General features: G+C 41.6%; 1 protein-coding gene across 4 annotated transcripts; it reads left to right on the forward strand.

Annotated features, from left to right (window-relative positions):
* Positions 1–37: 37 nt before the first annotated feature.
* LOC134789661 (protein krasavietz) lies at positions 38–24,101 on the forward strand. Of its 4 annotated transcripts, none has more exons than XM_063760258.1 (12): positions 38–317; positions 642–713; positions 11,388–11,564; positions 13,452–13,552; positions 14,168–14,233; positions 15,071–15,143; positions 16,290–16,455; positions 17,425–17,536; positions 18,935–19,066; positions 20,018–20,164; positions 22,839–23,034; positions 23,851–24,101. In XM_063760258.1, exons 2-12 carry the CDS (start codon positions 653–655, stop codon positions 23,877–23,879), a joined length of 1,260 nt encoding a protein of 419 aa, XP_063616328.1. In that variant the 5' UTR covers positions 38–317; positions 642–652; the 3' UTR covers positions 23,880–24,101. The 4 variants fall into 4 exon arrangements, with proteins under 4 accessions (XP_063616328.1, XP_063616335.1, XP_063616351.1 ...); XM_063760265.1 differs by lacking the exon at positions 38–317 and adding an exon at positions 345–478; XM_063760281.1 differs by lacking the exons at positions 38–317; positions 642–713; positions 11,388–11,564 and adding an exon at positions 11,897–11,985.
* The last annotated feature ends 1,210 nt before the right edge of the window (positions 24,102–25,311 follow it).

The raw sequence follows: 25,311 nt of genomic DNA on the forward strand, positions 1-25,311 counted from the left end.
CGTAAACGTTCGATCGTGGTTGAACTATCTTTTGCAAATTTTATTTTCTACTCATCGCGTGTAGAATTATATTTTTATAACCGAAATCGTTGTACACTCTAGTAGAACATTATATTTAGGTCGCTTGTCAAAATTTGTTTCGCGCAGATTTGAATCGATCACAGCAGAATATTAGCGGATATCCGGCGCCTCCATACACGTTGTCTCTACCGCTCTAGGGAATAGAGCCCGTCGCAGCGTTTCTTTCTTTTCTGAACAGGCGCAGTCCGAGACAACTCGCAAAAGGAGTAGAAGGCTCCTACATAACCTGTCACTACGTAAGTATCAGTGCACACATAACTATCTACTCCGTGCTTTGTTCGATTGGGGTGTATCACGAGACTTTCGCCGAGTCATAAGGGCTAAGTGATATCGGGTCGCGTAACCGGGGTCAAAGGCGGCGTGGTGTGATTTCTTGGCAGTTTCCGTGTTCAGAGTAGTAAGTAGAGCGCGAGGGGCTCCGCCATGAGCGCTGGGGCGTCGGGGGTGTAAATTATGAGTGTGATTTCTGAATGGTGTGGCACGGCGGACGATGACCCCTCGGCCGCGAGCCCGCTGCCTTTCCCTCGCACCACTAATTGCCACGTGTGTTTCTGTTTCAGCAATAAATTGTATGAGTCAGAAGGTAGAAAAACCAGTATTATCGGGTCAACGGATCAAGACCAGAAAAAGAGGTGAGTTTTTGAACTTTTTCTTTTTAATTTTCTCCCATAAATGGCAATTATTGATTGAAAATGATGTCATTAAGATTTGACTTATCTACAGTTCACTGAACTGATTTGTATCCTAAAATGTGAAACTATCAATAATTGCTGGGGAATTTCATCATGTTTTCATTGTTATTATTATTCTGCAACAAAAACACAATTACCACACTTATAAAACTGAACAACCAAATGATTCATTGTGATACTTCTTTACTTGTTCCAAATAACATGACTCAATGCTTGTATTACTTAAAAATTATAACTCTAATAACTTATAACCAGGAAACTAATGAGTCCCTCCTTATGTTGAGGCTGAAAGAAAGAAAATTACATTATTATTTGTTTGCCTGTTTGAAAATAGGCCTAAAATACATGTTATGTTATGGTACATATTTACATAAATACGATAATTTATCAGTACAACTTCCATACCTATAAGGCTAAACTATTGGCCTGGTTTTTTAAATTTAAACACAGAAAAAGTGAGATTGCCCTTAATTTTTAACCGTCTTCAATTTCATAGAAGGAGAAGGTTCTGTATTCGGTTGTGGCTATTTTTTTTTTTATGTTAAAGTGATATCTTCAGTATTGGGAGGGGTAACAGAAATTAGGAATATAATTTTGCGCTTCAGGTATTTTTTCTCAAAATGGCAGAAAACTTCACTATATTGTAAATTTAGTCTTTTTTTATAATTTAGAGTTTCTTATCATCTAAATCAGTGTTTTTCAAACTTTTTCATTACAAGACCCCCTTAGTATGAACAAAATGTTTCACTTACGTATTGCTCTAAGGCTGGCAGGGGATTCGCGAGTTTGAAAAACACTGATCTAAATATAATAAGAAATCATATCATTTGTATGAAAGGACACAAACTGGGTAATTTTACATCATTTCAACATGTCCTTTCTACTTTGATATAAAAAACAGTATCACCTAATAGATAGTTTGTCGGAAGCTTCATAACATTACATAACCCTTGTTGACACTAACAGCCGTGACATTGAGTTTCTCTGGTGCTTCTCGTGAACAAGTAATCGTGTTCAAGGATGTCATCTCGTTAATTTTTTTGTTTGACAACTAGTTGTTTATTTATTAGGTCTGTTTAGGACATTATCACGAAGAATCTCTGTTGGGTTAATGTATATCACAACTCATTTTAATTTATAACAAGTTATAGCTGGCCTAACATGTATTAAAAACATTATTTCTTAAATACAGACTGATGTGGAGTAATATTAACATACATAATATTGATGTTGAGACATGATAAAAACACTTTAAATGTCTTTTTCTTCTTGTACTTGATGTTAATGTCAGAAGCATTTTTATTAATTCATTACATTTAGAACATTATAAAATATAAGTAGATATGTTTGTAATTTAATTTTACATTTGATATCTGGGTTTTCCAAATCCTAATGGAATTTAACTTAATTTCTGAAACAGTTTATGCAAATTTTTGTCTGTCATCACATCACCATCAGCCAGTCGGTGAAAGTTAAAATTGTCAAAGATTGAATACATTGTTTTCTGTATACTTTTAAGAAGACGACGGCTTCTTAAAATGTATAAATTGCTTTATGGGAACAGATAAATTAGATATCGGCACTACTTTGAAAAATTCTCGTATCTCACACTGCTACTCAAAGTTGGAAGGCAGTAAGTCTGTACGCATCCCATACATAGATATTCATACATTTTCCTTCTGATTAACAGAACAAGATACCTACGAGGATTTTTCAAAGTAGTGCGGATATGGCCTTGGGATAGTTCATATAGTTAATTATGTAAATGTATGCCAGCTTGGACTTTGAACACCAATGTTTGGTATCGTCTTGGGTCGTCCCATTCGGTTTTCGTCAAGTTCTTAAATGTATTCTGCTTTCGTCACTCATTCTACATTGAAAGCCACCGACGATTGTGACGAATGTAGAATAAGTGACGAAATCAGAATAGGACTAATTTAAGAACTTGACGAAAAACGAATGGGACGACCCAAGACGATACCCAACGTTTTTATACTGTCTTATTTTAGAATAAACACCCCAAAATTTTTTATCATGTCTTGAAATTGTGTTACATCAGTACATCACTTACTATTTGAACTGTTTTAAGTACAAAAAGAATGCTGTTATCAACATACAGATTCTCTCAGTTCACTATCTCGCCGCCGGTATGGCCAAGGTTAAGATTTAGCACGCGCGATTAGGTACAGTCGTGTACAGTTAGCAGATTAGCGACACACTTACAGACAAGTGGTGTGTCATTCGTTTTGGTCACATTTATAAAATAAAATAATAAAAAAGCCCTTTATTCATTGTAAAAACAGTTACATATAAATTTGATAATTAAAATAAAACTATTAAAACCGAGTATACGCGTATATTGAATTCATCCCGACGTTTCGAACCCTTTACAGCGTTCGTGGTCAACGGGTGACTGAGGAAAAACTACACTGTGCAAAAACCACCCTCTTACAAAATAATGAACCATCATAAACTATAAATTTTAAGGCCAGTTATACAACTTATACATGCAAAATTGGTTCATAAGGCTAGTTCTACATTACAACTATTTTCAAGTAAAGATAATTTTGGTCACATTTATCTGTTATTAATGTTTAAAATAGCATGATTAACCTTTTCATACCGTTTGTTGTACCATCTGTTTAAAGCCAAAATAATAACTAGTGCAAGAGGCCTTTAGGAACCTACTAAAGGCCTCTTGCACCATCCCACTAACCCGGGATCAAGCGGTTAAACCGTTAACCCAGTGTCAAATTGTACTATGGTAACTACAGGTTTAGAATAGAATTTAGTATTTATTTATCGGTTAACCCCGGGTTAGTGGGGGTCCCCAATCGCTTAAGAAGTACTTGGAGATCATTATGGACATGTCATTATGTAGTTACTTTAAACATTAAAACCATAATCATTTAACAATTAATAATAAATACAATCCCCAATCTGTAGTCCCAATACCACTTGGTGACTTAGTATGGTTATTTTTAAAGTAAATCTCAATTAAAAATTACTCATTCACTGCTCTATATTGCTGGTATGTCATTAAGTTATTATTGCATTGTTGGAACGTGGCAGTACCAATTCAGACCAGATTCTGCACATACGTGAGAATCTAGACGGCATAATTGGGACACGTACGCGTGATGTACTGACGTCAACGTTTGATTGTATTACAATTAATTGAAACGTAGGACATGTTGACACGTGAATTACGTCAATTTATAGCTTAGTATAGACTAAAACCAAGGTTACGTACAACACTTACTAAAGATGCGATGGATTTGTGAAAGAATATGTTGAGTTATCTGTATCCATTTTCATGAAATTTTGCAGTAAACGTCAGATATTTTGAGAGATAGGAGTTCAGCTGGCGCCAGCATATTTAAGGCTTGGGCAAAACTAGAAACAGGTGAAACCTGTGCTTCATGCTGCATGGCGCGCTCTGTAAAAACCTTTGGCAGTTGCCATCCTCATTCATTAGATATTACATATAAATAATGCTCTGGTTGAGGTCTCATAATTCATTCATTTATTGCATCCATGGTTGTTACATTTGGTGTTACATAGTAATAAATGTGCACTAATTAGAGCCAGGCCGCGTGCACTGCGCTGCTCGGTGTCGGAATGTGCGACAGTAACTGCGCGGGTCGTCTTTGTGGCGCGACTCTTGTCGTCTCACCGCGACCCGCTCAACAGTCTAAATCTATATAAAATTTGCATGAAATGTGAACTAACATTTTCCTTTGTAATAAATTCAGGTTGACGCTTATATTCCTATTTTAGCATTCATGGCATCAGCATCTGATAAAACGATGGATTTTAATTTCCAACTGCTAAATTGTGGTTTAAATGTAAAGATGATAGTGCGATTGCCTCGCCCAATAGGCATCTGGTTGCTGCTGTTAGGGCTGAACCCCTGGAGCCTGGCTCCCGCGGGCCGGACGCTTTGGGTGTCGACGGGCCGGGGTTTGGAGACCCCTGATCTAATTGATAAATTATGATACAAAATAGTCTGGATCAGTGGTACCCAAAGTTGACTCTGCTCTAACTCAACTAACAAATACTGCCAAATTCAGGGCCCACCTCTTGGCCGTCTTCAAAAGGGGGCATACAATATTATTGGTACAGGTTCCCTTAGTAGTTTCAGGGCCCACTCAATATGCGCTCGCGACCCACCAATGGGTCGCGAGTCGCGACCCTATAGTTAAGGAAATGCTGGTCTGGATGATAAATTATTAAATCTGACTGTCTTTTTAGTATCCGCGACATAAAAGCAGAGTTTAAACGTTCACATTCCTTATAAAGAATGCACATGATCGCTGGAATCGACTCATTATTAACTCACATATGACTCCTTACCACCACATATTAAACCTTACTCTTTTGTAAATAAAGTTGAAAATGGAATGGAACGAGCAGTGGTTTCTCATTGGATATGAAGCGATGATTACAGTAAGTTTGGCAAGCGGGTCGAGGGACCGTTAGGTGACCGTTATACCGAATGCTGATGTCACTTTATTATATGTATAGGGTGTTTTTCCGCGTTTAGCGGCACTGCGATGTGAACTGTGGGTCACACCATCCTAAAATCGCAAAAAAATTGTCGACATTTCATATAGTAGCTTCGCTCGGGTCATAGTGCGTTTTTTCGACATCAGTAGCAAACATCGTCATATTTCAACCAATTTACACAAAACCTTAACAAATTATACACCTAAACAGAGGCGTATTTTAAAGATTTAGCGTCCCGGGCAAGTTAGCTTCGCCGCCCCGATAAGAGATGATAATGTATCTCTTATAAGATATTAGGAATAAAACCCTGTTTTGCCGCCGGCCATGGCCCCCTTGGCCCTAGGGTAAATACGCTCCTAGGGTAAATACGCTCCTACACCTAAACCTTCCTCAAGAATCACTCAATTGTATGTATTGTAATTATGTATGGGAATCGAAAATTTCCATTACCAAAATAATAATTTCCTTTGATTCCTGTAAAATTTTCCTGAAATTTTCGAGAACTTTCCTACTTCTTGTGAACTTTTCGCAACTTCAACATCTGTCTGTATTAGTCAGTTAGTCACGGCCACGATGGACATAATAATAAAAGTGCGACCACCTTAGACTCGCCTCCCAGAAGCTGATCTATCAACTTATTTAAAAGAGATAAAAAACAATTATTTATGCACACAAGCGTCACATCGATCATCAACACCGCGTGAAAACAGGCTACTTAGAAAGTGAGTGTTATCACACGCACGCATCGCATTGGAGATACTGCACCGTATTGATAGCGAACGTCGAATGTGTGTCACTCCCTTGATGGTGACGAATGTGTGTCAGCGGCTGTGTGTGGGTAATTGACATTGCAATTAAGTCAAGGGAACTGAGAAAACATTGGAGTTTTATTTACAATATTTACCGTGTACGTAGTGTACGTTTATAAGGAATAAGGATTCAAAATATAGGTAGTGCGAGTTGTGCAAATGTCCCTTGGTTGGAAAAATCTTTGTTTCATTTTAATGCGCTATCTGTAGTTAATATAAGTTTAAAACAATATAACAAAATTTTCCTCCATTTAAATGCCTAAAATCTTATACCTTTAAACGAGCAATTCTTGTGTATATATGTATTTATATATTTCAGGGATCTCGGAAACGGATCTAACGATTTAGATGAAATTTGCTATATGTGGGTTTTTGGGGGCGAAAAATCGATCTAGCTACGCGCATTTTTTATTTTTTATGTTTTCCGAGCACAGCTCGGTCTCTCAGATATTAAAAACTTATGGCAGGATGTTTTGAATGTCTATTAGACGCGGTAAAAAAAATCAAGAAGCCTTAGTTTGATCGAGGATTCTTCTATTGAAAATCGCAAATAGTATTTGTTATTATGGCTCCACAATTAGCAGAATACATGCAAATGATCTATTTGCTTAAACAGTGTTTTCCCATTTTACACCTCGGTATGCTATGCTAATTGAACTACCATACTTCCCGATGGCTACTTAATTCAAACGCGACGAAGGTTAATTTGCATTTATTACTCTTAGGGCCGTGGTATCTATACATTTCCTAGATCATTAAAAGAGATATAGGTACATTATTTATTGGTTTACCTTCTAAAACCTCAGTCTACTCACGACTCAAGTGAGTTTTGCATCTATCATGATCCTACACTTCTTGACCTGAAGGTTAACTGATGGAGAACCTACAGCGAAAATTTTATTTTCTGTGGATTTGATTTCTTTCCAGTCCTTAAAAATGAAAAGTATATGGTTGAATACGTTTATTATGGGAGTCCATAAGTAGAAAATACAGGCACATTTAGCCTAAAAGTGGTCACTTCTCTAGTTCATTAATTCAGTTCAGATGTGGCAAATAGGGCCATCAATGCAACTCCAATTGACCACATCGAGCTCAATTAATGTGGAACGATTCGTGACATTCGACAATAAAATCTTTCATCTAGGTCCCTTACCTTTCAATAATTGATCACTGGAAGAAATATTGGCTTGTCAAATACGGATCGAAAAGTCGAACGTTGTGAAGGCGAATTAGTAACGGGCCGTGGAATGTAATATAGATTGTCGTACCGTTGCCAATAGTGATTCATGCTGAGTAAGCGTCTAAGGGTGGTATTCCATACGTCCAATATATTTGTCCAATGTGTATTGCGTCTCATATTTTGCTTAACGAGAGAGTGAGACGCAATGACATTGAACAAAGAAATTGTACTTACGTAAATAACAAAGTTACAACTGATAATATTGGGTTGATGTCACGGTCAGGTTATCATTTCGGCAATAATCACATTAACCCTAGTTAGGCAATCTTCTTCCGGTAAGTAAAGTTAAGATTGTAGACATATTTTTAAACCTTGCTCCATTTCACGAGCGCATAATAGCGCCAATCGCCAGACAGGTCAATTTTCCTAAGGAACTAGGCATAAATTTGACTTGTCGATAGATCTTGTACATTTGATTTGCGATATCCGCTTATATAGTATTAATATTTGACGTTATACTTAAATAAAAAACCGCCTTCATTTAAAAAAGCACACCTCAAATCATCTAGAAATTTCCACCACATGACGAGTAACGTAGCCCACACATGTGGTACGCTTACAACATGTCATTGCCATATGGCGACAACCAGTTAGCAACATCTTGTACTCGCGCGATTATTTCCTGCTTTAGATAAAATTACTATTCTTATTTATTCTTCGATACATGTTATCTAAATGGCATTGATGATAAATATCACAATGGTGTTGATTGTAAAAAACGCTTAAATAATGGCATTGTGGGTTAGGTTATATATAGGTTATCGCGGGCTTGTTTTCCGCAACTCGACGTCTATTATTGCGCCTATTTTGCGTGATGGGATGGCGGCACTATTCCTGCCAACCCAACTCCACCAAGAAGCCTAGCAGACCCTTTATGTTGCCGACGACTTCTGGGAGAGACCCCGGTGAGCCGAGGTGTTGTGCCCGGTATTTTGCCACCCCTGGGCATTCGAGAATGACGTGGGCGGCTGTCTCCTCTGCCTCCATGCATGCTCTGCAGAGGGGGCTATCTGTAACACGTAGGGTTAATAGGTGTTTGTTAAATGAGGCGTGTCCAGTTATTGCCCCAGCTAAAAGCCGGAGCTGTGGTCTCTTCAGCTGTCGAAGCCTCCGCGACAGATTGGGGTTGAGTGTCGGGAGGGCTTCCTTCGCCTGCCTGCATGTGCCTAGGTTAGACCAATATTGCTGGTGTTTTACCTTGGTGCTGTGTCGCAGCGTGTTCCGGAGCCAGGCATATGGCAGAGGTAGGATTGGCTCAGGTCCTGCCACCTTCAGTTCCGAGCCTCCTCTCGCCAGGATGTCGGCTGCATCGTTACCTCGTGAGTTGCTGTGTCCTTTGATCCACTGCAGAGTTATGCCATTGGTGGTACATACCTCTGACAGAGCTTTGTGACATTCGTAAATTAGCCCTGAAGTGAAAGTATAACTTTGTAGAGCTTGTAGTACTGACCGACTCGACTATCAGAGAGTATGCGGATGGGGTCCATTGCTTCCCTTGAGACGATTGCGTGTGCTGCCATTATAATGCCCATACATTCCGCCTGGAAGACTGTGTTATGGGCACCAAGTGGTGTCGAGATGTGTATGTTTAGGTCCTCTGAGAAAACCCCAGCGCCAGTGCCTGACCTTGTTTTTGATCCGTCCGTGAAGATTCTCAGCTCCCTTGGGTTGAGTCCTTCATGGGGTTCTTCGTGTAATTGTATTTTGTATTTTTTGTCGAAGACGAACTGCTTGGGTATCCTGTCAGTCACCGCTTCTATAAGCGGTTCCTTACCTATGGCCTCGTAGAGGATTTCGGTGTGTGGCACCCTGGGCGGTCTCCAGAGATTAGATTTTTTGAGACGTACCGCCGCAGCCAGCGCTTCTTGTTGTATGAAGAGGTGCAGCGGCGGCAGGCCCAGTAAGGCTTCCAGGGCCGCGGTTGGTGTTGTCCTCATGCAGCCCGTTGTCGCCATACAGGCCAACCTCTGGAGTCGTTGTAGTCTAGCCTCAACAGTGGATAGTTTGGTGCGTGGCCACCATACTATCGCGCCGTAGCTTATTATTGGTCTTATCACTGCCTGGTAAAGCCATAGAGTTAGCCTAGGAGTTAATCCCCAGGTTCTACCCACCATTCTACGACATTGCCAGAACGCGACTGTAGCTTTATCAATTTTGCCATTTAGGTGATTACTCCAATTCAGTTTGTTGTCAAGTATTACCCCTAGATACTTTACCTCTGCCGATAGTTGGAGTTCTGTATTGAACAGTTTGGGAAGGTGGTAGTTTCCCAAGTTGCGTTTGTTGGTGAACATTACCAGCTCCGTCTTGCGGGGATTGACTGTGAGTTCGTTGTTAACGCACCAGCGCTCCACGATGGCTAGTGCAGAGCGGGTAACATCGCATACCGTACCTGAGTGGTTGCCGCTTGTTAGTATCACTATGTCGTCAGCATAGCCGATTGTGTAATAGTGATTGTTGTTTAATGTTGTTATGAGGTCGTTCACCACTAGGTTCCATAGAAGTGGCGATAGAACTCCCCCTTGGGGGCATCCCTTTGCCACTACTGCCTGCTGTGTCTCGCCTGTCCCAAGTCTTATGACCCTCTGGCTCAACATGTTGTTTATCCATTTGGTCATGACTGCATTCGCACCATGTCTTACCAGTGCTGCTGCAATGCTGCTGAACCTAGTCCTGTCGAAGGCTCCTTCTATGTCTATAAAGGTTCCTAAGCACATGGACCTGTTTTTAATCGCTACCTCAATTTTGCTTACCACTGCATGAAGTGCCGATTCTGTAGACTTGCCAGGGCTGTAGGCATGTTGGTTGGGATGCAGGGGCACGTTACTCAGCACTCTCTCCCTCATCAAAGGCATTGTGGGTTGCTTTTAAATATTTTTTTTGCCAAAGATTGCTTATTAGGCCCACTTGCACCATTCCACTAACCCGGGGTTAACAGGTTAAATCTGGAGTTGCCATGGTTACCAGTACAATTTGACAATAGGTTAACGGTTTAACCGCTTAACCCCGGGTTAGTGGGTTGGTGCAAGTGGGCCTTAGTGTCTAGTTGTCTAAAGTTCTAAACTCTAAAATCGTAACAACATGGTGCACAGTACAAAACGCGGACTTATTTTAATTGTCAATTTATCGTTTTCTATACAATTAATAAATATCTGGGAGAGCGAAATTTGCTCGGAAAACATAAAAACTCGAAAATGCGCGTGTTTCCAGAGATAAAACCTAGCTAGATCGATTTTTCGCCCCCGAAAACCCCCATATAGCAAATTTCATCGAAATGTTTACAGCCGTTTCCGAGGTCCCCGAAATATATATATACATAAATATTATTGGTATACACAAGAATTGCTCGTGGAAAGGTATAAGATTTTAGTTTTAGGACGAATAAAATCAATGTTTTTGGGGTTCATCTGCCATGTAAAGGCGGGATTCCACCAGTGTGCGCTACAAGCATATTCAATACAAAAATGCTTGTGCCGCACACTGGTGTAATCCCACCTTAACGCTTTATCTCGACTATACATTAAATGGCATTGACAATGGCTCAGAGCGCGCATAGATAAGAACAAAAACCATTGTTTAGTTCTTACCTGAGTTTAGGGTATCGCTTTAATATTTCCCCCTGGCCCCTTCATATTTTCCCTTATTGTTAGAAATTGTAAAGAGACTACACTCTATAGAGTGTCACTCTACATATTTTAATTTTTACACGCCATGTTATGTTAAATGCAGAGTACTACAATAAACTCTTTGTTAATGTATGTATATTCAAACTGGAGCTAGTGTACAATTCGTCGTGTATTATCTTAAGCCAGTTATGATACTTATGATATAAACTTAAGCATTAATACAACACTAGGTATTTTTTTTTATTTTATTGGTGTTCAACTCTTGCGGGCTTACAGGTGGCCCCAAAACGCTCACAAGAAAGTACAACATAAAATCAATGTCAACTTACCTAATAAATAAATTGAATAACTTCATAAAAATTAATTTCATGATTCGAGGGTTGGCGTTAAGTTCAATATACTGATCTCTTTCTATTTAATTGTCCCACAGATGAGAAAGAGAAGTACGACCCAAACGGGTTCCGCGACGCGCTCGTGCAGGGTCTTGAGCGCGCGGGCGGCGACCTCGAGGCGGCGTACAAGTTTCTAGACGCCGCCGGCTCCAAGCTCGACTACCGTCGCTATGGCGAGGTCATCTTCGACGTGCTCATCGCCGGCGGCTTACTGCGTGAGTACACCCTCCGGCTACACCACCTCAACTAGACCTCGAGGCGGCGTACAAGTTGCTTAGACGACGGCTCCAAGCTCGACCACCGGCGCTATGGCGATTGGCGAGGTCACCTTCGACGTGCTCATCGCCGGCGGCTTCCTGCGTGAGTACACCCTCCGGCTACACCATTTCAACTTTAGACCTCGAGGCGGCGTACAAGTTGCTAGACGACGGCTCCAAGCTCGACTACCGGCGCTATGGCGAGGTCATCTTCGACGTGCTCATCGCCGGCGGCTTACTGCGTGAGTACACCCTCCGGCTACACCACCTCAACTGGACCTCGAGGCGGCGTACAAGTTGCTAGACGACGGCTCCAAGCTCGACTACCGGCGCTATGGCGAGGTCATCTTCGACGTGCTCATCGCCGGCGGCTTACTGCGTGAGTACACCCTTCGGCTACACCACCTCAACTGGACCTCGAGGCGGCGTACAAGTTGCTAGACGACGGCTCCAAGCTCGACTACCGGCGCTATGGCGAGGTCATCTTCGACGCGCTCATCGCCGGCCGCTTACTGCGTGAGTACACCCTCCGGCTACACCACCTCAACTAGACCTCGAGGCGGCGTACAAGTTGCTAGACGACGGCTCCAAGCTCGACTACCGGCGCTATGGCGAGGTCATCTTCGAAGTCCTCATCGCGGGCGGCTTGCTGCGTGAGTACACCCTCCGGCTACACCACCTCAACTAGACCTCGAGGCAACGTACAAGTTGCTAGACGACGGCTCCAAGCTCGACTACCGGCGCTATGGCGAGGTCATCTTCGACGTGCTTATCGCGGGCGGCTACCTGCATGAGTACATCCAACATACTAGCTAGAGTAGCTAGATGAAATAAAGATGAGGGCCCATATGCACTTGCGGTTGAAAAACACCGGGTTGAAAAAAGAAACACCTGATCTACACATGATAAACATATGTATACAATTGACGTTAGCCGCAATCTACGCAAGATTTCTTTGCTTATAAGATATAATCTAGAATGCACACCAGACTTAGTTTTCACTCGTGTATTACTAATAAGGTGACTTGAGTGACCTTTCTGTGAGCTGTCTAGACGGAATTATCTATTCCAAGTCTAGCCGTGCGAGATTAAACAGGACCCGATTAAATTCGGCTTAGGCGAGGATTTATTGAGAGCTCTTAGATCCTTATCTTATCATAGAATAATTATTTCATACAGAATGGACACGTTTACACACTGATCCGTGTGCAGGCATGTCGCACGCATATAGACACTAAATCATTTCTGTACTATGGCGTATCCGCCCTGTTTCCTCGTGTTGGTCAGCAATATTAGTATTTATGTGTTAGTTGTATCTAAAATGAGGGTTAACGAACCCCGATTTTTAAACCGGTTTACCCAAAGTTTCTTTGTAATATTGGACTTAAGTTGCATCATCCGAAATAAGACAAAATCTAGTCTTCAAGTTTTAATAATATTAACTAACGCAAGAAACAGATTTTGGGAGATAAAAGCTATAAAGAGCATTAAAGCATCTCTTTCTCCGAAGCGCGAAAAAATATCGGACATAATTATTTTTGTAGGTTTGTGGCTTCAGCCAGAAGAGCGATTCATATATATATATTGATGCGCATTGGTTGTGCTTGATATTATTGCAGATGAATCTACAAATGTAATGGACATTACAGGTAGAACCATCCAAGAATCACCACGTTAAAACAAGAACTGTAATGTGAATATGTTCAAATGATGAAACAACTGGCTAGAGATCTGAACAACTGTGTCGATAAACACATCTCGTTCGTTATATCTGACATCCCTCTCCCACCACCACCTCTCCCTCACCCCTCATCACAATTCTGATGTTGTATGTTTGCCTGTCAGTGCCCGGCGGTGGCGTGTCGATGGACGGCGAGAGTCCCAAGACGAACACTTGCATCTTCAACGCCAGTGAGGACATGGAATCCATGCGCAATTTCGAACAGGTAACTTCAAGTTAAACATATTTGAATCATATATTTACTATTTAGGGTTCCGTACCCAAAGGATAAAAACGGGACCCTATTACTAAGACTCCGCTGTACGTCTGTCTGTCACCAGGCTGTATCTCATGAACCGTGATAGCTAGACAGTTGAAATTTTCACAGATGATATATTTCTGTTGCCGCTATAACAACAAATACTAAAAAGTGCGGAACCCTTGGTGGGCGAGTCTGACTCGCATTCCTCCGGTTTTTGTTATTTGATGTGCTTTAATTTTACGTTAGTAACAAGCTCCTCGAGGATGCTGTGGAACTCATTGGTTCCAAAAAGTCTGGAAATTAGTTAGAGGTAACTACCCCCATAGAACTCTATATATAGTTACCTCCATAGATGGCATGTTTGCTAGAAAAAATGTGGAATTAATGCTTATTTAGTTTCTCGAATAGTTCTTTTGTAATGAAATATTTGACGCTTTAAATGATGAAAAACACGGCTAGAGTCCTGAACACAAGTGTTGAGAAACCCTTTCTCGTTCAATTACTTCTGAAGAAATTCATAACAATCTACAAGTTTCGCCTACGTGTGCCTTTGCTAACGTATTTTTTTTATATTTCAAGGTATTTGTGAAGCTGATGCGCCGATACAAATATCTGGAGAAAATGTTTGAAGAGGAGATGAAAAAGGTAAATAATGTTGTTTATACTGCCATAGTTCATTAAAAGCTCGAATTTTCACACGGAATTTTACATCGTTTTCAACAACAATAAATAGTGCATCCAGATCTGCTGAATCCGCAGATATTTGAAAAAGGATCGGTGATGTGCATTTCGAAGTACGGTTTGGAGTCCGCGAATGGTTCGCAAATAGTTGCGTCCGCGTCCACACAGAATGAGCTTTGTCGCGCGGAGTACCTTCTTCTGTGTAGATATGCCTCGTCCGAGGCTAACTAATGCGCGGTCACGATGCCTCGGGTGAGCCATTTCATATTGGGCTTTCTTCGCGCGGCATTTTTCTTACAAGGGAGCTTGTTTTGTGTAAAGAATAAGAAGAATAAGAATGAGAATCTTTTATTTGCGATAAACATTACCAGGTACATCGGTGTTCATGCGATAGGTGGTAGGTTTCATGTTTAACCATAAATGGTATGCAAAATATGTACAAAACTTAAAAACTATCATGCAAAACATATAAAATAATGTACATGTAAACTTTTGTGTGCGTCTAGTGCGACGCATCTGAACAGGCTTTAACCTTTTGAACGCCAAACGGCGCATCCATTTGACGTGCCACTGACGCCACGGGGGTAATATTTAGTTTTGTGAATAAATAATGCCAACCTAAAAGTGGGGTGTTTTTCAGTAGATTTTCATCCAGAAACGATCGACGTCAAATGCCGTCTTTGGCGTCGTTGTCACGATTTTGCGTTGACGTCAATTGCCGTCTGTGGCGTTCAAAAGGTTAAGGCGCCATACGCCTATTATTTACTATTGCCAGAAGCTTATATTGTATGTTGCTCGCAGGTGCTCGTGTACTTGAAGGGTTTCGAGCCAGCCCAGCGCATCAAGCTGGCCCGCATGACCGCGCTCTGGATCGGTATGTACCTGAACTGCTAATTTAAACTCGAAACTGGTTGTGATGAAATGCTGAAGTTGAGAAAATCGTGCTGTAAACACTTTCAAACGCAGCCCACAAACTTAGGAAAATTCTTTCGTCATTCCTCTTTAAAAAAACATTAATTGACTCTTTTATCCAGTTTTCGTAAACGACAATATGGTAGAATGTCCTTGTTGTTTTCATGGAACGATTTTTTCATTTAATCACAAATAGATGCACTAATTAGAGCCAGGCAACGCGTATTACGTTGCTCGGTGTCGGAATGTGCGAAATAATATGTGCGTGTGTTGTGTTGTGGCATCAAACTGGTTTTGTTACTACATATAATGTACGCTCGACAGTTATTTACTATTAAATTAATTATCATTTCCTAATAAATAAACCACCCACAAGGTGGACAAGGTCCACAAGATGGACTGACGACCTAGTAAATGTCGCGGGAGTCCGCTGGATGCGGGTGGCGCAGACCGGTCATTGTGGCACTCTTTGGGGGAGGCCTATGTCCAGCAGTGGACGTCCTCTGGCTGATATGATGATGATGAATAAATAAACAATTAAGACCAACAACGTCTATTTCTCTAAAATCGTTGAGCTATCATTACAGTAATGTACCATTTCGTACCCTATATGACATACTGACGAGGGATTGTTTAGTTCACTTGGCTGGCTAGGTTCCGAGAAATTCGGTTGTCATTTTACTTTACATAAGCATTTCTCGATAACATTACAATTTTTTCTTGTATGGGAAAGGTTCATAGTTCACTGCTGAGTGACGTTGATCAGTCCATCGAGTGTGATCGGTTTAACTGGCCCTAAATCTGTCTTAACCCTTTGTTCGCCACGTTTATCGTGTGCGGCGCGTCATTATGAATCTTGTCGGAATGCGCGAAGGTTGATATTAGGCTGCAGCCGCGCACGTCAGTTGACGTCTTTAGGCGGATCCACAGAGAGCGAACTGTCGGTGAAGACGTGCCTCGCCCGGTGCACGTCTACACAGAGCGAGCTGATTCGCGCGGCAATTTCCTCAAGAGGCGGCTCGTTTTGTGTGGACCCCCCTTTTGGCGTTCAAAAGGTTAATATGATGTTGATCTGTATTTTTTTAATATACATTGTTTATGATGTCAGGCAACGGGTGCGTGCCGCCGTCGGTGCTGCTCGTGATGCTGAACGAGCACATCGTGAAGGACAACCTCGCGCTCGACTTCGTGCTCGAGGTGTTCACCTGCGTGAAGCAGGAGCGCGGCACCGCCTCGCTCGTCACCGCGCTCAAGAAGGGCCAGCTCGAGGGCAGGTCGGTACCGTCGACCACAACTGTCCATCGGTGGACCTTGTGCCCTTTGTAATAAGGTCCACCGATGGACAGTTGAAACAGAAGAGGAAAGATGCTTGGACACCTGCTACGACACGACGAATTTATCAAAAATATCATTGAAGGGAGAGTTGAGGCAACGAGACGGAGGGGGAGGCCAAGGAGGACGGACATAGATCAAGTAAAGGAAAAGCTCAACGTCGTGTCGTATCAGGCTGTCAAGGAGAAGGCAGAGGACCGACATGCATGGAAATCGCTCCACCGACAAGAGTCTAAATCTTAAATAAATGATTATGTTGGATGGACAGTTAAGAGTGTTGCTGTTTGTACTCTGTACACATACACTACAGGTGACGGGTTCGTACCATATCGCTTTGTGTCGCCTACACTGTTAACTGTACATCGGTGGACCTTATGCCTTTTGTAATAAGGTCCACTGATGTATAGTCAGGAGTGTTGCTGTGTGTACATTTATGTGATGATTGGACAATGGATCCCATGGTATGAAACCAGGTTTTACACTGAGGTAAAATTTGTATGAAGCCATGGGAGATTACCGCGACATGTACTGGTTCTCTGCATTGTTGTGGCAGAATCATAAATGACGCTACATTTTATTAATTTCATTGTTGAAGAGAGCTTTTGCTCTCAGGTGTAAAATATTATCTTCATCTTCTCACTCATTTACATACTCGCCAATAGTCAGATTCATATTCATACAGAACCAACCGCCTCGCAACGAAATTGCCGCGCTCAAGGCATCGCGTTCGCGCGTGTTTGCCTCGGGTGAGACACGGCGAAACAAAATCTCATAGTAGTTTCCTCGCAAGGCGGCTCCTTCTGTGTGGACCAGTCTAAGTAGCGAACACTTTGTCAGGCAGTACTCAAATCCCTTAGTGAATCTTCCCCAAAGTAATTAGTGTGGTAATGAGTAGTGTGTTGCACTTGTAGGTTGCTGGAGTTCCTGCCCCTGAACCGGCGCACGGAGGAGGTGCTGGCGGCCGCCTTCGCGTCGCGCGGCCTCGCCGAGCTGCTGCGCCTGCACCGCGCGCAGGCCTCGCAGGTAGATATACTCCATATCATATAACTTGCCTCGACTTAGCTTACTTTATACTTTGCTCATACCGATGTATTGCACTTCGGGAAGAGCAACAGCGGTACAATCAGAAAAATATTTACATGTTGTCCCTGTGCTCTACCCTGCCACGATGGCTAACTATTAACGACGTATTACTCCGTGTGGCGTCCGTTGTGATGTCGCTATGAAATTAGATTTTGTCAAGCGATGTTTCTATAATGTCCCTGTAAACATAAACTACAAGGTATTTAAATTTGCAATAACCTTACCTCCACCCAAATTCCTCACAATGCCCCGAAATGATGAAACCCGATGACGAGTCGGAGCGGCGTTGCGTGAGCTGCGAGCGCGCGTCGAGTGAGTCTTTCACGAAACGCGACGCGACCAGCCTCCTCGCTTCGCTGCTTTGTCGACATGGCTATCTGATTATATTTCCCTCCAGTTCCCTTCTTCAATATAGGGAGCGTTCAAGTATTACGTAACGCAATTTTTGGAAAATTTTGACCCCCCCTCCCCCCATGTAACGCGCCGTAACGTTTTTTGTCCCCCCCCCCCTAGTAAAACGTTACGTAACCACCAAGTGACCATTTTTTTACCTAAAGGCCACAATTATGTGGCGTAAAGTACCGGAAAGTCGCTAAAATACCTTTGTTATTGTTTTAATCGCGTTAATATTGTTAATTAACATTTGAAATGTCTAAAATTTTGAGAAAAATCACGTTTTAAAAAATGCGTGAGAGAATCTCTCTACGCGACCGTTCTGAAGGGTTAAAAAACAATGTTACGTAACGCGTAGTTCAAACCCCCCCTCCCGCCCCTGTAACGCATCGTAACGTTTTACAAGACCCCCCTCCCCCCAAATTCGTTACGTAATACTTGAACGCTCCCATAGATAAAAATGACGAAAATTTCTGAATTAGATCTGTACGTTTTGTGGTAACTAGATTGTGCACGTTAGGTCGCGGATTGGACGCAAGCGGCGCGGCGAGCGGCAAATCGAGACCATTCATACATTTCGCTCGACCAAAATGTATGAACGGCGTTAATTTGCCGCGCGCCGCTCGCGTGCAGTCCGTGACATTAGCGTTTGATCTATTAGGCGTAGCACATGACTGGCGCGACAGTATCACATATTATTGACATAAAAAAGACGGGTAATCTATCTCGCTGCGAGATACTGTCGCGCCAATCATGTGCTAGCCCGGTAGGTACCGCCTAATGTAACAGGGTTGCACAGCACCACGTGCTTCAATGTTCAAATTTTGGTTCGCTTGCGACGTGTCGGTTCTTTTGTCTGTCCCAACTGTCCTCCATCCCGAATAACATCGGCAGCTACTACTACTACTAGACTTGATACTGAACCTCGTTTGTGTGTGTGTGCAGGAGGCGCGGCGGGAGCTGACGCGCGCGCTGGAGGACGAGCTGGCGGACGAGAAGCCGGTGCGGGACCTCATCCAGGAGCTGCGCGACATGGCCGTCAAGCACGCCATCCCCGACCACGAGGTCGTGGCCATCGTGAGTAAACACCTTATTCATATTGACGGATTTAACCTCTCGTGTGCCGGGACTTCTTTTCCTCAAAGTTACCTCGTACGCGTATTTGCGTTCCGGCATTCGATGGCTAAGGCAAAACTACTTCGATCCTGAAATTCTATGGACTATAAGGCCAGGGCCACTCGTGGTTTAGGGAGATGAATTGTAAAGCCTCGTAAATGTCAGCTGTTGCTCCATTGGGATCTCGAGAAACGGAAGTAAACAAAGGGATTAAACGAAATTATGTCCGATTAATCAATCTATTTGTATTATCAAACTACACAACGGGACTTAATCGCGTATTTAAGTTTTAAGATTTACCTCCGACGTTTCGAGGACGGCGTTGTCCCCGTGGTCTCGGAGAAGACTGGCTCAAGTTGACATCAACATCTTCTAGCCGCGCGAGTTTTTCGAACTACCCGCACTTGGTCTTGTTTATCAGTTTGAACGTTTTGCGCACTAGGGATGTTACTCTGTCGACACACAACACTAACGATATTCGATTTATCGACTGTCATCTATGAATATCGACAGTAAAACTTAAATACGCGATTAAGTCCCGTTGTGTAGTTTGATAATGTTTAATAATCGTGAAAGTTTAAATCAGTGTAATCTATTTGTTGTAATAGTTTATGAAAAATCCAAATAAGCTTTAATCAATGACACATCGTTGACTGAAATTGCAAACCTCGTAACCATTTGACACCATTCGAAAGAGATATATGACATACTTCACATGATGAAACTCGATGACGAGTCGGAGTAGCATTACAAAACGGCGCGAGCTCGTTACAATCGAGTCTTTCGAGCGTCTCGACGCTTTCGCCGCTAGTTTTACTACGTTGTCGACATGGCGGTCTGATCCAACCTAAAATCCACCTTAAACCCAACTGTATAAAGTTTAGTTTGTATCAAGTCGGTGTTTGTTGTCAGATTTGGACGTGCGTCATGAACCGCGGCGAATGGAACAAGAAGGAGGAGCTGCTGCCGGAGCAGGCGGCCAAGCACCTGCGGCACTACACGCCGCTGCTGGCCGCCTTCGCTCAGTCGGCCAAGGCGGAGATCGCGCTGCTCACCAAGGTGAGATATAAGCTTTTGTTTGTTTAATGGGGTTGGCCGGTCGAAGCAAATGGCGCCAGCATAGCTTGCCCTGTCAATCCCTAGAAGCCAGTCAGCCCTTTAAGCCAAATCTCATAGAAAAAGGGGCAAGCTATTATGGCGCCATCTATGAAAACCTTTGACAGTTGCCAACCCCATTGTTCACGTTGTATGTCTTTGATAAAGAAAGAATACAACTTGCAAGAAAACGAAAATAAAAATCTCTAAAGTAGGTACTTTTTTTGGATAGTATTCTTCAAATAGTCTTTTAAATTTGATGTCAGCTAAAATTTGACAAAATATTCATGCCTGTTTAAACGAATGAGTTAAAAAATATATTTAAAATGTAATAAATGAAAATAATACAAACGTAATACTTTACTACCTTATAAAAGGTTATTGTTGACCGTTAACTCATTACTTGAAAGAGTTCTTTCATTTTGCGAATGATATTAATACAAACTATGATAATCTTATGCAAAATTATAATTTTTGTGCTTACTGATTTATTTTAAGCACATATTTTTAGCTCTAGTTTTTGATATTGATGTTGACATTGACTTGATTGAGTCTGGTTAGATAAACCTAACTAGATTCTGATATGTATAGCTAGTCCAACCTAGTTATGAAAGGAATAGTCCTGAAATGATGAAACCTGATGACGAGTCGGAGCGGCGTTGCGTGAGCTGCGAGCGCGCGTCGAGTGAGTCTTTCACGAAACGCGATGCGACCAGCCTCCTCGCTTCGCTGCTTTGTCGACATGGCACTCTGATCTTACACTCTATTCCCTTTCCATAATACTACACATAAATAAGGAGACTACAAAACATATAGCCGTGAATTTGGCAATTGCAATAGATGGTGCCCTACGTTGGTAACTGCATTGTAGTGTCCGACCGAAGGTTCGGTTTCGGCCAGTTTCGGCCAAAAATCATGTTTCGGCTGTAGTTTCGGTTTCGGCCAAAAAACGGCCGAACCTTTCGGCCGGGCCGAAACTTACGAAATGGTACTTCGGACAAAGACCAAAAGTTCGGGAATAAGTAGGACAACAATATTAATACATATCTACATATACTGATTCATGTATAGGTACAGAAATTAATTGGTTTATTATAAAACACAATTCCACTAATGAGAGCGCCACTGGACGGTCGACGCAGTCTTAAGAGGCTGTCAATACCTATAACGCGCGCACTGTCTAATTGTATCGGAGTGAATGAGATAGCACTGTCGCACGTAGTATCAGCTCGGCCCGAGTCGAACGATGTTTTTTTCGCTCTTATTCAGTCATTTTTCTATCTACCTCTAATGGCAAATTTTATGCGAGGCTAAAGGCTACGCTCAACTAGGACCGCAAAGTTGATTTTATCAATAGTTAATATTTTGCGAAGCTGAACAGCTGACTATTGATTAAAACGAAGAAAAAACCCTTAAAAGTGTCCCCAGTACAGTTTTTCATACGAATGCTCGACCTTAGCCTCACTTTTTACCTCAATTTACCATTGGTTTGAGTTCCACATGTCCTCTACTTCAGCTTAGCCTTTGGCCTCGCTGCGCCATGCTCGGCCTGCGGCCTCGCTTTTTAATACAATGGACATTGGTTGGAGTCTGTGCTTAACTACTTATCCTGAAGCCTGAAGCACGGCTTTGACTTCGCATGAAAGTGCGCCTCAATGGGGCACTTCGGACCTTTAAGCCCAGGTGTAGATCGGTACCCGGCCTTGCGATATTGTTAACAAAAAAATTCGCGCTCTTGCGTTTTTGGTTGACCCTGTATCTACATGTTAGCTTGACTGGTGAATAAATAGATTGATTGTTTTTTTTAATTTGGTGAATGAATATGATTTTGATAGCATACGCAATGCTACTAGTGCAAATATTATTTATACGTCATAATTTCATAGAAGTTTTGTTGTGTTATCAAAATCGTTGCAGAATTATCTTGGTCTAACTATAGTAATTTTCTTAAAAAACTGCTAGTAACATCAATTTCAAGGACATTGGGTGTTGGGTGTTGACAGCCCCATAATATGTGTGTAAAAGCGGTTTTATGACATTTTTTCAACGATTTTAACAAGTCTACAAAAGTTTCGGTTTCGGTTTCGGCCGAAACTAGAGCCAAAGCCGAACATTCGGTTTCGGTTTCGGCAAAAAAACATGTTTCGGTCGGACACTACTGCATTGTTAAAAGTTAGTAAGTGCACCAACTATCTACGTCACCACACTAGCTTTATAGAAAATAGGATACGACTTGTAAGGTACAGTTGGTGCCCTAATATAAGTTAGAGCACCAACTGTACCTTACAACATAGTTACCTCAAACCATACCGAAAACCTTTAACATAACTTTGCCCACCGCGTCACAGTTCAGTAAAAGCGAAATATCTTAAAAGTAGTTAGATACACTTTCTTATCATATTTTTCTACTTTTATGTTATTTCGCTTTTACTGGACTGTGACGCGGTGGGCAAAGTTTTATACTTTTACGCTACAGTGTGATCTATTCAACTGTCAAATTTTCAGCTACTATGTATGCAGTTAAGTCCTCTTATTTATTTCAATAGAAACGATAAGATTATGCTAGATCTATAGACGTACTTTCCCAAAAATGTAATCCAATCTGTAAGTAAACTAATTTGTACTTCCATTTGTCCAGGTGCAAGAATACTGCTATGAGAACATGAGCTTTATGCGCGCGTTCAGCAAGCTGGTGCTGATGCTTTACAAGAGCAACGTGCTGTCCGAGGAGGCGATCCTCAAGTGGTACCGCGACCCCAACTCCAGCAAGGGCAAGCTCATGTTCCTCGACCAGATGAAGAAGTTCGTCGAGTGGCTGCAGAGCGCTGAGGAAGGTACGACTACGTTTAATATTCATAAACATGCCAACTTCGCCTGACGGACAAAATGGTTACATTTTTGAGCCGATTGCGTCGGAAATAGTCGCCATTTTGAACTTATGCATTTTTGGTCTGATTGTGTTGAGAACCAACAAGTGGCTCTAAGGGTGGTATTCCGCCTATCAAACTTTTTTGTCCAATGTTTATTGCGTCTCACATTTTGCTTTGATGAGAGAGTGAGACGCACTGACAACAAAGAAATTGGATAGGTGGAATACCACCCTAACCCATGACTAAGAATCTGCGGCTGGCACCGAGAAAGGTAAGAAGCAGCAAGCTCATAATGCTGATGCTGTAGAGTTGTAGAGCAACGAGCTCTCTGAAGATGCCATCCTCAAGTAGTACCATCACGTTCCGCGATTGTTTTGCCATTTAGGGTCCTAGCTAAATTGGTTGCTCTATACTTATGCTATGGAATGTCCAATTTAGCTAGAACTCTAAGGGCCACTTGCACCATCCTACTCACCCGGGGTTAACCGTTTATGCCTGGAGTTACCATGGTTAGAGAGATTGTGCAAGTGGCGCTAAATGGCATAACAATCGCGGAGCGTAACTGTACAATCTCGTTCTGACGTAAAGAACGCGGGACATTTTGTTCATCTACTGTAACTGTGCACTGTAATAAATGCAACACTGTAAGTCCCAAAGCGAATTATGCATTTTCATTAGTCTTATAAGCAGTTGTATCGTATACTATATTGTGTGTACTCTGTGACTAACTTTCCCCGATAGCGCCTAGTATCAGTTTTCTCATAATGAATTTGTTTGCAGAATCCGAGAGCGGTGAGGAAGAAGATTAGAGTAAGCGCAGCGTGAGACTGACTCCGACGCGCCGACCGGCGCACACAGATAATAAGCGTACTATGAATAATAACATATAATAATTAAACTAATTGTTGAACACCGGCAGTAGGGGACGATGTTTTCTACACTGTATATTCATTTCTAAAGTAACATGTTGAAATACAATATTTTTTATTCAATTTTTTTAGGAAAATTCCAATAAATGGTGGCAACACTCAGTTTTTGTTTTATTTATGCGTCGAATGATGGTCCCTAGACAGTTCCTTTTCATATGAATTTACTCTCACGTAATGGTCACGTAACACGTTCTAGTCCTTTTTTTTGAAGTTAAGCACATTAATTTATTTATAATTACGTTTCTACTACTACTACTTTAGTAATCAAATTACGGTAAAAACATATTTTATGAACTAAAAGAGACTTGAAGGAACTGTGATAGGGACCATCATTTGACGCGCGAGGTATAACGCATTCACTGCCAGAGGGCGTGGCCTAGGAACAAACTTGTATGACGGTGGACGCACATGTGCGTCGGGGGCAGTGATGTGATAAAAGATTACCGCCTGCATAAAAAAGGCACTTTTGCCTCTGGGATTAAAATCTAGATGGCATGTTCCGTGGCATTAAAATCCTGAATCGAGCTATCAGAGGCTGGTGAATAGAAAATCCCAACAAAAACATAAATGTGAAATGAGAGCCAAGTTCAATATTAAGAATATGTGTCGTTGTTGACTCGCTGACAAAAGAATTGAGATCTATATGGATGCCAAGTTCTGTGTTGTGTAGAAAATCCTGAAATTATAAAGGATTTGATATGGCTAGTTTTTACCAACAAACCAAATTTTAGAAAAGTAGCCTATACGTAAAAACTAGCCAAGACAAATCCTTTATAATTTCAGGATTTTCTACACAACACAGAACTTGGCATCCATATAGATCTCAATTCTTTTGTCAGCGAGTCAACAACGACACATATTCTTAATATTGAACTTGGCTCTCATTTCACATTTATGTTTTTGTTGGGATATCATTACTTTTTGTACAGAAATTACTATAGTAGGTATTCATCATAAAAGCAGTTTGCCTAAGCTGAAAAGGAGACCCTCGCTAACGCGCGGTCAATTGTTAAAAAGTTTCAGTTTTCAGATTTTTTTCTTTTTTATACGCCTAATAGTCTACCTTCATGCCAAATATCAAGTTTCTAAGTGATCTAGAAGTGGGTTAGGTTTTTGGTCTATAAGTATTAATTATTATTTTTCCATCGAAATATCAATAATTTCCAGTTTTCAGATTTTTCCCTCTATATACACATAATAGTCTACTTTGATGCCAAATATCAAGTTTCTAAGTGATCTTGAAGAGGGGTTAGGTTTTTGGTCTATAAGTATTAATTTTTTTTTTTTTCCATCGAAATATCAATAATTTCCA

This window comes from Cydia splendana, chromosome 1 (assembly GCF_910591565.1).
Source record: "Cydia splendana chromosome 1, ilCydSple1.2, whole genome shotgun sequence".
Taxonomy (NCBI): domain Eukaryota; kingdom Metazoa; phylum Arthropoda; class Insecta; order Lepidoptera; family Tortricidae; genus Cydia; species Cydia splendana.